This window comes from Crassostrea angulata, chromosome 5, assembly GCF_025612915.1.
Source record: "Crassostrea angulata isolate pt1a10 chromosome 5, ASM2561291v2, whole genome shotgun sequence".
Classification (NCBI taxonomy): domain Eukaryota; kingdom Metazoa; phylum Mollusca; class Bivalvia; order Ostreida; family Ostreidae; genus Magallana; species Magallana angulata.
In genome coordinates this window covers 29,864,389-29,880,142 of record NC_069115.1, presented here as the reverse complement: position 1 = coordinate 29,880,142, position 15,754 = coordinate 29,864,389, and the positions used below count along the sequence as shown (strand labels likewise).

Genomic DNA, 15,754 nt, shown 5'->3' with positions numbered 1-15,754 from the left:
ATTTAAACAAAGTTTTTGACACAATTGTTTTGGTACCTGATCCTGATTGCATGCAGGGGACACATGATCTTGACTCTTAAGAACTTTTAGACATTTCAGAATAAAACAAGTACAACCTACATATAGAGAAATAAATAAAATAGGTGGGGACGATTTCAATTTCTTTTGGTGTTGAAAATTTGCCCTTTTCTCACATTCACAACTTTATCAAAGTAAATCCGTTTCTTGCTAGTTCAGAAAGCAACAAAAAAGCGAGACTTAACCTATTGAATGAATGTTACACTTTTGGTTTTTAAAAAATAAAAACATTTCATGCTGAAAACATATCACATGCAAATCATTCCTTTAAAAGGAATACTAGTACTTATTATTTTTAACTGCAGTCCTTTTCTGCACAGTCATGCATTATATTCACCTTTAGCTTATTATAATATGAATTGGGATATTTAAAGCTCGGTAAAAATTGCATGACGTGAGACTATAAATACCTACTGTCTGATGCAAGATATAGAGACAGAGATCACATCTATATCAACCCAGGCGGTAACAACTCTAATAAGTATTCGCATGATTCAACCTTCCTCATGAACTGATCACTGTGAGTTTTTGAAAAAAGATTTTATCGTGATGTTTGTTTTGATAACACTCTTGCGTTCAGAAACTTTATTTAATTTTTCTACTTTCACTTTTTCATAATTTTAAAAAATTGCGTCCCTGTAATGGACTCATTTTTTTCTATTGAGATATGAAAGATAATATGCTTTTCGGTGTTCGTGCAACTGACCTTTAACAATCAAGGGAATCTGCAATGCTATGAAATAACGTTTTTTAAAACATCACAATGAATCCAAGCCCTCTTCCAAACCAAAGTAACCGATAAATAACCGTTCAAAATAATTATCCAAAAAGCCCTAATGGCAATATTCCATGAGTGTTAATAGAATACACGTTTGTAGAATAATTATCCTGTGTGCAGCTTTTCAAATGTGAAATTCTTTAAATTAATTTTAAAAAAAACCCCATTTTTTTCGAGACAACGATTCAAACTTATATTGAAGTAAAGAAAATGAGTGTTGATGTGTAATGTAAAAACAAATAAAAATAAACGTCATGTAAGGTAACAATGGACAATGTTCTTCTATTTTAATTTGCATTTTATCATGCAAATTTTACATGAAAAGTGGTCATACTTTTATTGTAAACATGTTAAGTTTTTGTCCCGTATACTTACCGCCCAACTATAATAAATAAAATGTTTAGATTTCACCACGTTTACAATTCACAAAAATACAGGTGTAGTTTAAAAAATAAATAATCCAGTTCTTAATGAGTCTTCTTTAAGTCCTCCATCGATATTGAAAACGAATATAAATCAGGGCAATAATTCCACATTTTTTATCCTTGTTTATACCGAAGATAATGTATATACGAGGGTTGTTCGGAAATTATTGAGACATTTTCTCTTATTCTTTTAGTAAAAAAGATAAACTCTTGAAATTTTACCAAAATGTAAATCAGGATAGAGTTTATCAATGTGAAAAGTTTCTTGTTCATGGCATGAATAGATCATTCCTAGTAAGCTGACCAACGTGCCTTCGTCCTGTAACCCGGCGCAACCGCAAACTTTTTGCAACGTCATTTTAACGCTTCTTATTGCTCCCGTGTTTTAAACACCTTACACACGAACTGATATAAGAATTATTCTTTATTTCTCATCTTTTGTTTTAATTTCAAGATGTCATCATTTACATTTTCTCTCATTCTTTTTTTTTTTTTTTGGAGAAAAAATCGAGTTATTTCTACCCGAAAGTCTAATTACTGTAAATGAATCCTACAGTCATTTTTTTTTTTTTTTTTACATATTTTAGAACTGTTGACAACAGTTAGTGTGTCAAAAGTTGTTAATTAATCCCTTTGGCCTAATTTTAGTTAAATAATCAGTGAAAAAAAATATGATGAACTGAAGTTCTGTTCCTTGTGTTGTCATCGTATAGTTTTTTACGCAAATGCGTGGCTTTAAAAGGTCTTCTTCTGAGATTTCCACCAGTTTAATGGTTTTCGTTGCGCCGCCTTCACGTCAAAATTCAATGTAAAGTCGCTGTCAGATTTTTATTGTTTGGTAAATATATGTGTACCATATCCGTATTTCAACTCGAACATCAGTGAAACTTAATCAACAGTTAGTCGCAAAGAATAGCAAAATGAACATATTTAATTTGATTTCTTTTATCATTAACTGTAATTTTACGGACACTTATAAAGTAGATGTTTAAGTTGTTTAATCTCCGAGTTCATGGCTGCGCCGGGTACCCCGACCACCGACTTGTTTATCTACTGTCGTAAACAAAATATTTAATATTCTTTTAATATTACTTTGTTTTATTATTTGTTGGTGTTTTTTCAGTGTCTATGCCAATTTTCACCAAAATTCGTCCCTTAGAAAAGAAAATAATCGATTTGTCTCAATAATTTCCGAACAACCCTCGTATAAGGGAAAATTTGTTCCGTCTTTAAATACTTTTAAATATTAGTGAGAAGTAACAGTATAAAACCAGAGCAACTTTAATGAAAGAGAAAAGAAAAATCTGAAATAAATAATCGGAATTGTTGTTTTCTCTCCTTCAAACCTACCCCCCCCCCCCGAAAAAACCAACTTATTACTATATCATGATAATTCTATTTCAACAATTTTGCAAATAATGAGCAGACGATGGGGTTGAGGTCCATCACGTCCATTCTGAAACAAGTCCTCGGGACCATAAAACATTTCAAGTAGTAAGCTTTTTATCCCAGTCTCACTTTTACGAAACGAATACAAAGCGAAAAATTAAATTGTCTGAATTCATTTGAATTTTAATATTCTATGTCCTTTCATTTTCTAAAATAAACATATAAGTGAAATGGTTGTATTTTAATTCCATATACTAAAAGCTTAATTCGTGCATGATTAAATAATTAACATTAGAGCTCTAATATTGATGTGGAAAAAAACTGCATGATTGCAGGGTTATGATGTCCACGAGCTCCTCTACCTACATTGTAAACCCTGGCTTAGGGGTTCAGGCCGCAAAGGGGGAGGCAATATGGTTAATATATAGTGTAAATGCATATAATATTTAAAAATCTTCTTCTCTACTCTCATGCATATGTAAGAAAACTGATTTCATAATTATGCCATCCAGGAAGTCCTCTACTGAAATTGTAAATTCCATGTCCCCTGAAGTATGGTTTTTGACTCAAGGACTGGACCAAAATGTATAGTGTAAATGCATATAATGTTTAAAACTTATCTGCTCTACTCCCACACACCTGTAAGGAAAAGTGAATTTATAATTTTGTAGACCAGGAAGCACTCTTCCAAAATTTTTAATTTCATGCCTGCAGATTTAGGAGTTCTAGGGTTGGGTAAAAAACATCATATAGTGTTAATGCATTGAATGTTTAAAAACAATCGTCTTTACTTCTGCTGATAATAATGTTACAATAAATTTAATTTCGAGCAATCTTTGTGTCAAATTTAAAATTTACCTTTTAATCATTTCCATTCATGGAAGACATGCAAATATAATAAATAAGTTTTTTTAAAGAATGAATTTGAACTTGCCAAAATGAACTTGGGTCAAGGTCTTGACACAATTCCATGTCATAAGCAATCTCTGTGTGAAGTATGAACTTCGAATATCTCTCCATAGGAACGATATGGACCGTACACAAATTTTGCACTTTTCTGCCAGACACCTTAACCTTGCCCGGATGACCTTTGGACAAGGTTATGATACACTCTCAGATTATGAGCAATCTTTGTGTAAATTATGAACTTCCAATGTCTCTACATAAAAAGATATAGACCGGACACAAATTATATAATCGTTCTGCCAGTGACCTCGTCCGAATGACCTTGAGTCATTAGCAATCCTTGTGTGAAGTAAGAACTTCCAATGGCTCTTCATATGAAAGATATTGACTACACACGAATTATGCAATTTTACTGCCAGTGACCTTCACCTTGCCCGAATGACCTTGTGTCAAGGTAATGACATAGCCTCAGGTCAAAAGCAATATTTCTCCATAAGAACGATATAGACCGTACACGGATTTTGCACAGACAGACGGACAGACGACGGAAGGACGGACAAGGTGATTCCCATATTAACGAAGTCTGGGGGATGGTTTAATAAAACATGTATACTAGCCACCTTGTTTTAGTTTATCTATGAATACATATACACATAAAACCCATCTTGAAAGTTGACAAATATGGAGAAATTATTTTCCATCACAGTCTTGCACCTTTTCAATATCAGGTCATAATTCTATTATAATTTTTAAGTTTTTCGTAAGATAATAGGTTTCATTGTCCTTTTTGAAAGATTTCAGGCAGGGAGATGGTCATCATTACAATATAATAATTTTCCTACTCCCGAATGAAACTTAATTAAATGCATATATGGGACTCCTCGATAAGTTTGTGTAGGGTCTATGGTACTCAGGTGACTGTTAAGGCCTAATGGCCTGTAATTTCATGAATCCATCATTGTTCGATTTATTTTTAGGATTTTATCATGATGTTTGTATTTATACCACACCTGCATTTGCTAATTATCTACTTTTCCGAATCTAGTTTCACTTTTTCAGTAAAAATGGTGTACCTGTAATGGACACAAAGGTACTTTTTTAGAGAATGATGTCTCTCTATTCAAAATTACCAAGATTCCCAACTCATCGCCCCTATTAAGACGAGTGCTTTTTATTTCATTATCATAATTTGTACTTAATAATCTCCAGAAAGAACTTTAACTAGACTCTTGTTGCTATAGCGGCAAAATAAAATTCCGTTCCTCATATATTAATCTTTAAAAGGAACTGCGTTCCTCTTGTAAAAAGAAAATGGATATAATATATACTGTGAAGGAGTTTTCCAGCAATCATTTCTATGAAAAACAAAACAAAAAGACAAAAAGTTAAAATTTGAGTACTTCTTGTGACGACCGTAAGTTACGCCGGATAAACAGAACATGGAAAACTTCTACTCATACATTTTTTAATTTTTTCTCAAAGTTTTGTTATTCAGTTTTTGTCAGTTTTGAGATCTCCTTGAGAAAAGTTCACAGGGCGAAAAACCATCTTTAAGCAAGTCCTTAAAGGTGGCTTAAATGTGACTTAAAGGAGCTTAAAGGCTATACAACCTTTAAGCCGCCTTTAAGTCACCTTTAAGCAAGTGCTTATAGGTCCTTAATGTCCAAACTTCTTTAAGCCACCTTTAAGCATCTTTAAGTGGCATTTACGCTCTCTTTACACTGCCTTTACACTGTCTTTAAGTGGCCTTTAAGTCAATATTGATCAAGCTGAACAATAAAAACATATATTAAATGCAAATTTAAAGCTCTTTTATAGGGATGGGAGGGGGTCATCCGAGTGATAATATAATTTCCAAGGAAGGGGGGGGGGTGTTCCAGGCGGTTTTAATCGTCGCTCCATTAAACACTGATCGCTATCATCAGCACCGCTCCGATGGACACAGATTGCCGTTGTAAAATTCTTTATAATTTTTGGGGGGTTTCAAAATTTTTGTAGGGGTGAGCGCAGTCTCTGTATCTTAATATGTGCATAAAACTAATAAAAGTATGTTTGTTTCCTATTATAAATTAATCGGTGAAAAAAATCTCTCTCTCTCTCTCTCTCTCTCTCTCTCAGTTCATCCGGTTATTAAACAAAATAAAGATAATGAACCAATGAACCAAAAAATGCATGATTTAATTTGATAATCGGTTTAAGGTTTGTATTTTTTTTTCAATTTTCATTATTTCTAACTCTAGATCTGTTAGATACATGTTAAAGATAAAAAGACTCTCAACTGCCTTTGTTATATCAGGCAGGATATTACTGCTTTGTTTGTCTAGACATAGTTTTGTTCGTTTGTGTATATCTAATTAGAGTCTATTGTTTGTCCAACTTTAGAAAACCCCTGGAACTAACACAGAATATTCAAGATATACACAACAGTTGTGTCGTGTGCCCAGGTGCATGTTTGTGTATATCTAATTAAAGTCTATTGTTTGTCCAACTTAAGAAAACCCCTGGAACTAACACAGAATATACAAGATATACACAGCAGGTGTGTCGTGTGCCCAGGTGCACGTCGGGGTTTCTAAAGGCGTTGAATCTTAGTATGTACGAGTATACGATAAGTCTAGTGAATAAAAGTTAATTTACATTTGTAATTCATTTTCAAAGTATTATTTCCTAGCTCTGGGTTTCAAAAATGTTACGTCTACAAATTAACGATACATGTATGTAAGAGTAAAATCTTGAGGCTAATTAATTAATGTACCGGTGATCATAAATAGGGGTTGATTATTTAAATATATGTATATGGGTAAATATGTCAAATATACCCGGCCTGGCACATCATACAATTGTATGTACAAGTCATTTGCAATTGCCACATGCAGTAAATACGTCACCGGTAATTGGTAATTTTGTTTGTTATAGAATTGATAGTTTAAAAATCATGTACATACAATTACATGTAAATATTTAAACATATTGGAAAGGCGCCGCGATCATGAAAACCGGGAAATTGCGGGAAATTGAACAAATAACCTAATAGTATCAATGCATTTAATAAAAGAAATGATTTCATTTTCTTTCTTACATTTTTATATCTATAAATTAGATGAACGTATATCTACTCGGTTTAAATTTATTAACTAAGAAAGCCTACTATAGTGCACCAAACGGTTTCCATTTAGGTATAATATATTTTTGTTCACTGAAGACCAAGTTCCGTATTTCATTCTAAATACATGCATGCATGTAATTTATAAATTAGATATAATTGATTGTTACAAACTGAATGGTTTGTCAAAATCTTTTCAAGTAAACACATTCAATACAGTGATTCAATATCCACTGATATATAGGATATAAAAACGCTCATATATATGTAAGTTGCCGTGGCGCAGAGAAATGTGGTGATGCTAGTAAGCTAAGGGTCCCGGGTTCAATTCTCGCCATGGCCGTTTTTTTTTTTGTTTTTTTGTTTTTTGCATTTTTTCTTTCTAGAACAAAAACCGTTTTAATACCTTTTCTTTCATAAAGTTAATACATTTTGTTGGAAATTAAGCACAATATTGAAAAAATTTTTTTTAATGGCTTAAAGGTGGCTTAAAGGTAGCTTAAAGGTGGCTTAAAGGTGGCTTAAAGAAGTTTGGACATTAAGGACCTATAAGTTGTCCTTAAAGGTGGCTTAAAGGTGGCTTAAAGATAGTCTTTAAGCTGCCTTTAAGCCATCTTTACGCTTTCTTTAAGCCACCTTTAAGCAACAGATATAGCTTAAAGGTGGCTAAAAGATCGTCTTTAAGCTACCTTTAAACACCTTTAAGCTATCTTTAAGGAGGACTTAAAGATGGTCATTCATCCTGTGGTTTTTTGTCTCGGGACCGAAAACGGAGAAACAGAAGTGATGAAAGGCATTTGAAGAGATACATTTACCTGCGATATACATACATTTTTACACTGAATAAAATAGTCAAAGAAAAAATCTTAACTTATAAAACAGCTTGATTTGTTTAAACCCTTTCGGTGTGGACCGGAAGTCACGGTCGAAAAATGAAACCCATGAAACACATCTTTAGTCAAATGTCTATCATCCGAGTTTCGTGTCTTGGTCACTTACAGATTCTGAAACAAAATTTGTTTTAAAATAGCTATCTGAGATATTTTTGTTATATCTCATCGGAGGTAGGATTGTTTCTGTTTATTTAACCATGTGTAGATGCTCTACTGTATTTCTATTACTAAAATTTTACTTCCATAGTAAATAACAAAAAAGAATTAAAAGCTCAAATTTTGGACTACCGGAAGTTACGCTAGATAAAACAAAATAGTGTAAAACCATGTACAAACATAGGTCTATCAGCCAACAATGTTTAGTTTCTCAAGTCTATACCATTTTTGAGATACACTGCATCTTTGAGAACAGGTTTATGTTATGGGACAGAAAACCGACAAACGGAACTGCTAAATGATAATAAGAACTGGCTTTTTTGAAGGTATTTTCCTACCTAATAAACTACCTTAAACTGTCAAAAACAAACAATTAAACTTATAAAAAAGCTTGATTTGTTTGAACCCTTTCTGTGTTGACCGGAAGTGACAGTCGACAAAATGAATCCCGTTAAACACATCTAGTAAAAATTCTGAAAGATTTCGTCAAAGTGAGTAAACGAGAAATGAGTTTTTTCTTCATCATTGAGAGAAGTTCAGTCAAATGTTTATCATTCAAGTAAGTTTAGTGTCTTGGTCACCTACAGTTTTTGAGATCTCGCGGGTACAAATTTTGTTTTTAAAAGGTTACCTTAGATAATTGAGACTCTCACCGGAAGGAGCATTTTTCTGTTTATATAACATCGTTTGGATGAAATATTTAAGGATTTTTACTAATATATTATTTCTATGTAAAATAAATTAAAAACATGAACAAATTAATTTTTGATTTTCCGATGACGACCGGAAGTGACGACGAACAAAACGAAATAGTTTGAACACGTCTGCACATACAGGTCTATCAATCCACAAAGTTTGAATGTTTATGACAGGAAATAAATTTTGAAAAAATGAAAACGTATTATCATTCTCTTTCATCTCAAAAAAATTCAGAAAAATCTATTCAGCTATTTCTGAGAAACTCCGACAAAAAAGGGGGAAAAATAAGAAAGAAAAAACCACTACAACCACTGTAAGGTCTTTCGTTAAAAATAGGGTCCTAATGAATTCTATATATATTTGCTCGAATATTGTTTTATCGGTTTATCTAGAATTAATTAGATCAACATCTGAATATTTACGGATTTTCTCTTTTAAGATGAAATACATGTACAAAAATAGTTAAGACACATACATTGGCTATAGTCGCTAACCAATAGTTAATATATTCAATTGTTTATTCACCTCTTTTTTTCTTTTTAGACTTGAAATATAAGATATGACATTACGTCAAAAAGGTTCCAATTTTCGGAGAATCTGGAACTCCAAGTGAAAATGGAAATATGAAACTTGATGTTTTGACTTTTTGGATCATTTATAATATAAATCAAAGGCGATCATGGTCAGTGCATTTAACCCGACATAGCATTGACAACTAAACACATTTTATTTCTTGTAACTTTCAATGTAAAAATGGTAACTGATGATGAAAATTCGACGGAGCTCGAGGAAACAACATCGTCCGATGGAGAATCTTCAAGTTGTTTTTTCAGTGAAGAGGAAATTGACAACTGTTTGGATTCCCCGCATATTGAATATAATTTTACTGATTTAAAAAAAATAGGTGCTGGCGGATTTGGGTCAGTGTATGAAGCCGTCCATACCATCGAAGACAAAAAATATGCTCTCAAATTTGTGAAAATATTTTCTTTAGATTTTGATAAACGGGAAGTTAAAATTTTGGCTTCACTTAATCATCCAAATGTCCTCAGATATTATACTTCTTGGATAACACCATTCCATAAATGGAGTTCTTGTTCAGAAGGATCTGGAAAAGAAAATTCCGATAGTATTGTATCTTTTGAAAAAGAAATTCCCCCTTCTGAAAAAAATAATGCAGTGGTTAGTACTGACTCTAAATCGAAAAATAGTAAAAGTTCAGAGTTCATTTATGATGCCTGTTTGGTTATTCAAACTGAGCTTTGCAACCCTAATAAAAATCTCGAAAGTCTAATCCATGAAGGAGAAATATTCACAATGAGTGATAAGAAGAGACTTAATCTGTTTTTGGATATCGTGTCTGGCCTGGAGTACATGCACAGTAAAGGCATCATGCATCGTGACTTGAAACCTTCAAATATTTTATTAGACATGGACAATCGAGCAAAAATAGGAGATTTTGGATTTGCCAGGAAATGCAAATTGTCTCCTGCAGGTAAAACATCTGAATATGAGTTATCTCAAAATGTGGGAACATGTCTATATGTTGCACCAGAAGTTAGAGATTCGACCGTCTATGATAAAAACGCCGATATCTACAGTCTCGGAATGATACTGTTTGAGATGTATCATAAAATGGGATCACGAATGGAAAGAATTAAAATCATGGCAAAACTTAGAAATCAAGAATTTAGTGATTTAAAAAATATTCCGGCCCAGTTTAGAAATGTTCGACTTTTGGTTAAAAGTCTTCTTAGCCACGACCCCCAGTTGAGAAAGACGTTAAAGAGGATAATAAAGTTAATGTCACCATCAGAACAACAGCGACGTTCTAGAAGGATTACAGGATATGTAAGTCTTGGTCATATTATATATATATATATATATATATATATATATATATATATATATATATATATATATATATATATATACAATCGTTGGAAATAGGGTCCTAATGAATTCTATATATGCATGTATTTGCTCGAATATTGTTTCATCGGTTTATCTAGAGTTAATAAGATCAACATCTGAATATTTACGGATTTTCTCTTTTAAGATGAAATACATGTACAAACATAATTAAGACACACATACATTGACTATAGTTGCTAACCAATAGTTAATATATTCAATTGTTATTTCACCTCTTTTGTTTTAGGCTTTAAATATAAAAAATGACATTACGACAAGAAGGTTCCGATTTCCGGAGAATCTGGAACTCCAAGTGAAAATGGAAATATGAAACTTGATGTTTTGACTTTTTGGATCATTTATAATATAAATCAAAGGCGATCATGGTCAGTGCATTTAACCTGACATAGCATTGACAACAAAACACATTTTATTTCTTGTAACTTTCAATGTAAAAATGGTAGCTGATGATGAAAATTCGACGGAGCTCGAGGAAACAACATCGTTCGATGGAGAATCTTCAAGTTGTTTTTTCAGTGAAGAGGAAATTGACAACTTTTTGGATTCCCCGCATATTGAATATAATTTTACTGATTTAAAAAAAATAGGTGCTGGCGGATTTGGGTCAGTGTATGAAGCCGTCCATACCATCGAAGACAAAAAATATGCTCTCAAATTTGTGAAAATATTTTCTTTAGATTTTGATGAACGGGAAGTTAAAATTTTGGCTTCACTTAATCATCCAAATGTCCTCAGATATTATACTTCTTGGATAACACCATTCCATAAATGGAGTTCTTGTTCAGAAGGATCTGGAAAAGAAAATTCCGATAGTATTGTATCTTTTGAAAAAGAAATTCCCCCTTCTGAAAAAAATAATGCAGTGGTTAGTACTGACTCTAAATCGAAAAATAGTAAAAGTTCAGAGTTCATCTATGATGCCTGTTTGGTTATTCAAACTGAGCTTTGCAACCCTAATAAGAATCTCGAAATTCTAATCCATGAAGGAGAAATATTCACAATGAGTGATAAGAAGAGACTTAATCTGTTTTTGGATATCGTGTCTGGCCTGGAGTACATGCACAGTAAAGGCATCATGCATCGTGACTTGAAACCTTCAAATATTTTATTAGACATAGACAATCGAGCAAAAATAGGAGATTTTGGATTTGCCAGGAAATGCAAATTGTCTCCTGCAGGTAAAACATCTGAAAATGAGTTTTCTCAAAATGTGGGAACATGTCTATATGTTGCACCAGAAGTTAGAGATTCGACCGTCTATGATAAAAACGCCGATATCTACAGTCTCGGAATGATACTGTTTGAGATGTATCATAAAATGGGATCACGAATGGAAAGAATTAAAATCATGGCAAAACTTAGAAATCAAGAATTTAGTGATTTAAAAAATATTCCGGCCCAGTTTAGAAATGTTCGACTTTTGGTTAAAAGTCTTCTTAGCCACGACCCCCAATTGAGAAAGACGTTAAAGAGGATAATAAAGTTAATGTCACCATCAGAACAACAGCGACGTTCTAGAAGGATTACAGGATATGTAAGTCTTGATCATATATATATATATATATATATATATATATATATATATATATATATATATATATATATATATATATATATAATAAAAAACTTTTAAAACACTGTTTTAAACAGTGTTTTAAAAGTTCTTTATTATTCATTGAAAAAGAGACTTTGGATATATATATATATATATATATATATATATATATATTTATATATATATATATATTTATATATATAAAGTTTTGATTTGTTTTAATTTGTACTATCATCTTTTCAATGTAAGTATAATGCATAAAAATGAATCAAAACATTTGTTAACGAAATCGAATTATAATTTATTTTTAACTGCTAAACCTAAGTAAAATTTAGCAACTGTATAGTTTACACTTTGAGAATGGTTTGTATAAGTGTATAAATACACAGGTGTGAAATAGTGCATGACGTGATTAATTATTCATCGACCGCACGGAACACTCTTTCTGGTCACATGTATACAAAATCATATTGAAATAAAGATACTATTTTGATTTCTAGGCTCAATCAAGACCAAGGGCTCTAAGAACAAATAAACCACCTGATGGAGCTCATGAAACGTTCCACTGGCAAAGTTCGAATTATCAATCGATGTAAGCAAAATATGCAAAACATTTTGATTATTAGATAATTTTTCTTTTTCTTTTTTAAAAGCGAAACTTCAAGAAGTATATTTTTTTAGAGATAAAAGCATTTATAATTTATTTACTATATTTTTTTTATTTTTTACCATTCATGAAGAAAATCATCGATATGAGTTTTAATTATAGTTTAAATCTGAAAAGAAAAATATTTTTTAAACTCTTTTTGAAATACCAGTTTCATAATTATAAGTCAGATTTATTTGTTGAACAATGAACATCAACAAAAATGCACTAAACATAATACTGTCTGTAAAAATTAAATTAAAAAGGGAAAGACTTTAAATTGCCCGTTTTCGAATAAATCAAAGTGTTCACTTTGCTAGAATTTACAGTTCAGATTCTTTAATACACTCGATTTTAGCTTTTGATATTGTATTTGTCTCGTTGATGAAAAATCACATATCAAATCATAACTTAATAGTATTTGCTTAATAGACATGACATCTTTGAACTAGCCCGATAGTCATTACCTTTAAATAAATTTTAACTTAAATAGTAATTGTATAGTCCCATGCTTGTGGAATGGTTTGTAAAAGTGTGAGTTAATCAACACACAGGTATGAAACAGTTCAACTTCATCACTTGATTAATTATTCATCGACGCATGCATGTAACATTCTTTCCAGTCACATGTCTACAAAATCATATTAAAAATGACGATACTATTTTGATTACCAGGTTCAATAAAAACCTAGGGTCGTCCAACAGGCCAACATTTGAAAGATCATACGAACATTTTAATAGTAAAATATTTTTTTTTAGTTAAACTTCTAGATCTAGAATTACATTTCTTTTATGTAAAATAAAAGCATATATAATATATTTACAGCATTTTCCGAGAAATCGTCTATCGTCGATTTGTATTGGAATGTGAAGAGTAATTGACGGAATACTAGTAAGACGGAAGACTAGTACTAAGAACCATGGGAATGATGGAGACAACTCATAAAAGCTGAGACGTGCTAGGTTAGCAAGGGACAGATTTGTGAAATTGAGAGTTGCTGTACTTGAAGGCTTATGAGTGTTGCTAAAATTCATGAAATGATTTTTAATGATTATCATTAGTTAGACTTTTGTGACTTGCTGAAATTGGTCTGCAATATGTAGGCCCCTTCTGTTAAGTACATGAGAATCAAAAGTAACATGCGAAGCTTGCGGCTACATGTATCACTGTTGTGTTAAATTTACACAGTAAAATTGCAAGTCACAGACGGGAAGTAAAATAACGCAAAAAGTAAGTGGGTGGATATAGTAAACTGTACATTGTTAGGTTTTTGAGTTCTGTGATGGTGCAACATGCACACAGTACGGAATGTCAACCCTTTTCAGGGAATTAGCCGGGGAGGTCTAAACAGCTGAAAAATCATGGAAAATGGGCATAATATGAATTTTAAGGGTCGAAATCTCAGAAAAACCAGTATGTAGAAAATTTTACACGTTCTGACTAGTAATTTTCCTCAGAAATAGGTTGTTGGCCTTATAAGTAGTAAATTAAAGGTACTTGTGCTGAATGGGAACTGAGGAAATTCTAGGTACAGAATTCCAAAGACACACATCCCCTGACTACAGTGAATTGGATTAAAATAACTGTCCCGTGCCACTTAAGATACATGTTTAATGAGTCACTTGAGGTATGCAGAAAAATAGAAAATAGTACAGGAATCTTTTGAAATACCAGTTTCGTCATTCAAAGCTGTTTATTTAACACAACAAATCAACAATTATGAATCATGCATAGTACCGTCTGCAAAAAATAAAGTGAAAAGGAAGGACTCAAAAGCCTGTTTTAGCATAAATTAATGTGTTCATTAAGCTTGTAATTTTTAGGTCAGAAGCCATTGTGAGAGTTCTCTAGAAATTGCAAACATTCAACGAATGACGAGGCATTTTTTTTATGGTGGAATCTATAGTTGCTCTAAATGCAGATATTATTACAATTATAATCCTCAAAGGAGTATGTTTGTAGAGTCTTTGAAAATCCCAGAAATGCATTCTGTATATTAATGGTATCTTTTGAATTTCATTACATATAAACATGTAGCTTAATAACAAGGATCATGCCCTTACATGTATTATATATATTTCGATGCAATTATCATAATTGTGTAGATATATGACTGTTAAATTGTTTTGTTGAATAGTGTGCTTTATCATTATTTTTTCAACATGGATTTGCATCCATTGTATTGTTAAAGTGATTCACGATATAATATGTTGATCAAAATAAGTCACGTGACAAATTTGTAGTAAGGCATTTGTATACAAAATAACAAAATGATTCATTCAAAGCTATTGATTTCATTGAAAGCATGAAAATTTATGCCCATGAATAAAAATAAAACCACAAGAGCAGACGGAATAATTAGATCAATTGTCTAGGACGTTTAAATTAATATATTATGTCAATTGCATATTTTAAAGTATTGTATATAGTCTATTTAATTCAAGAAAAAAAACCGGCATAATCTTATGCCAAGATAATACCGTATAAACACATTTAATGGATATTTTTATTGTAAAGAATAAATTTTACTCAATATTTTGATATTATATTCTGACAACTCAAACCTAGTGTAAACAACCTCCTTAAATGCTACATGTCCTAGTTTGTCAAAAAAGTTATATTTATCGTAACGTATTTGTTCCTTCGTCACAAATAATCAAATATCTTTAAAAAAAAGTTGATGATTATAAATTCGTTGTAAATAAAAAATTAATTGAAATATTAATATGAATAAAAGAGTTTGATTTATCGAATTGTTTTATCTGTTTTTATTAATTAAATCTTTATTTTCTTCTTGTGGAAATTCCATGTCACATACAATACAAATTACATATAATTAGAAAACATAAATATAATCAAAGAATATAGAACTACGCACAAAGGTAGGTTTTATATATTTTAGTTAACCATATACATATTCGAAGCCATTGCTCTATTTAAAAAAAGGCGATAGCACCACACACGAATTTTTCCCATGAACAAATGAAATCTTTGTTAGCGTGTTCTAATACTGTAGTTGGTTCTACCCCCCCCCCCCCCCCAAGTTATATGTTATACAATATATTCTCATTAAGATGGGTTAATTCTATTTATGAAAAAAAGTCAAAACTAATAATAGGGTTGTCGAAGAATGAGTGCTTTATATAACAAATAGGTGGTCACGCCAACACAGAATGCTGAAGCTGATTAT

The 15,754-nt window shown here is 31.7% G+C and overlaps 2 protein-coding genes across 2 annotated transcripts; both read left to right on the top strand.

Moving 5' to 3' along the window:
• The first annotated feature begins 555 nt into the window (after nt 1-555).
• LOC128185294 (eukaryotic translation initiation factor 2-alpha kinase 3-like) lies at nt 556-10,672 on the top strand. Its single transcript, XM_052854925.1, has 3 exons — nt 556-598; nt 8,971-10,278; nt 10,589-10,672. The coding sequence occupies exons 2-3, from the start codon at nt 9,181-9,183 to the stop codon at nt 10,670-10,672; spliced, it is 1,182 nt and encodes a 393-aa protein (XP_052710885.1). The 5' UTR covers nt 556-598; nt 8,971-9,180.
• LOC128185293 (eukaryotic translation initiation factor 2-alpha kinase 3-like) lies at nt 10,604-15,268 on the top strand. The gene is made up of 3 exons (XM_052854924.1): nt 10,604-11,896; nt 12,418-12,490; nt 13,461-15,268. The coding sequence occupies exons 1-3, from the start codon at nt 10,799-10,801 to the stop codon at nt 13,514-13,516; spliced, it is 1,227 nt and encodes a 408-aa protein (XP_052710884.1). The 5' UTR covers nt 10,604-10,798; the 3' UTR covers nt 13,517-15,268.
• Nucleotides 15,269-15,754: the final 486 nt, after the last annotated feature.

Coding starts and splice junctions, on each gene's coding strand:
- LOC128185294 (XM_052854925.1), top strand. CDS start 9,181: ATGGTAACTGATGATGAAAATTCGACGGAGCTCGAGGAAACAACATCG. Junction 10,279..10,588: donor CTAGAAGGATTACAGGATAT/GTAAGTCTTGGT, acceptor CTTTTGTTTTAG/GCTTTAAATATAAAAAATGA.
- LOC128185293 (XM_052854924.1), top strand. CDS start 10,799: ATGGTAGCTGATGATGAAAATTCGACGGAGCTCGAGGAAACAACATCG. Junction 11,897..12,417: donor CTAGAAGGATTACAGGATAT/GTAAGTCTTGAT, acceptor TTTGATTTCTAG/GCTCAATCAAGACCAAGGGC. Junction 12,491..13,460: donor TGAAACGTTCCACTGGCAAA/GTTCGAATTATC, acceptor AATACTAGTAAG/ACGGAAGACTAGTACTAAGA.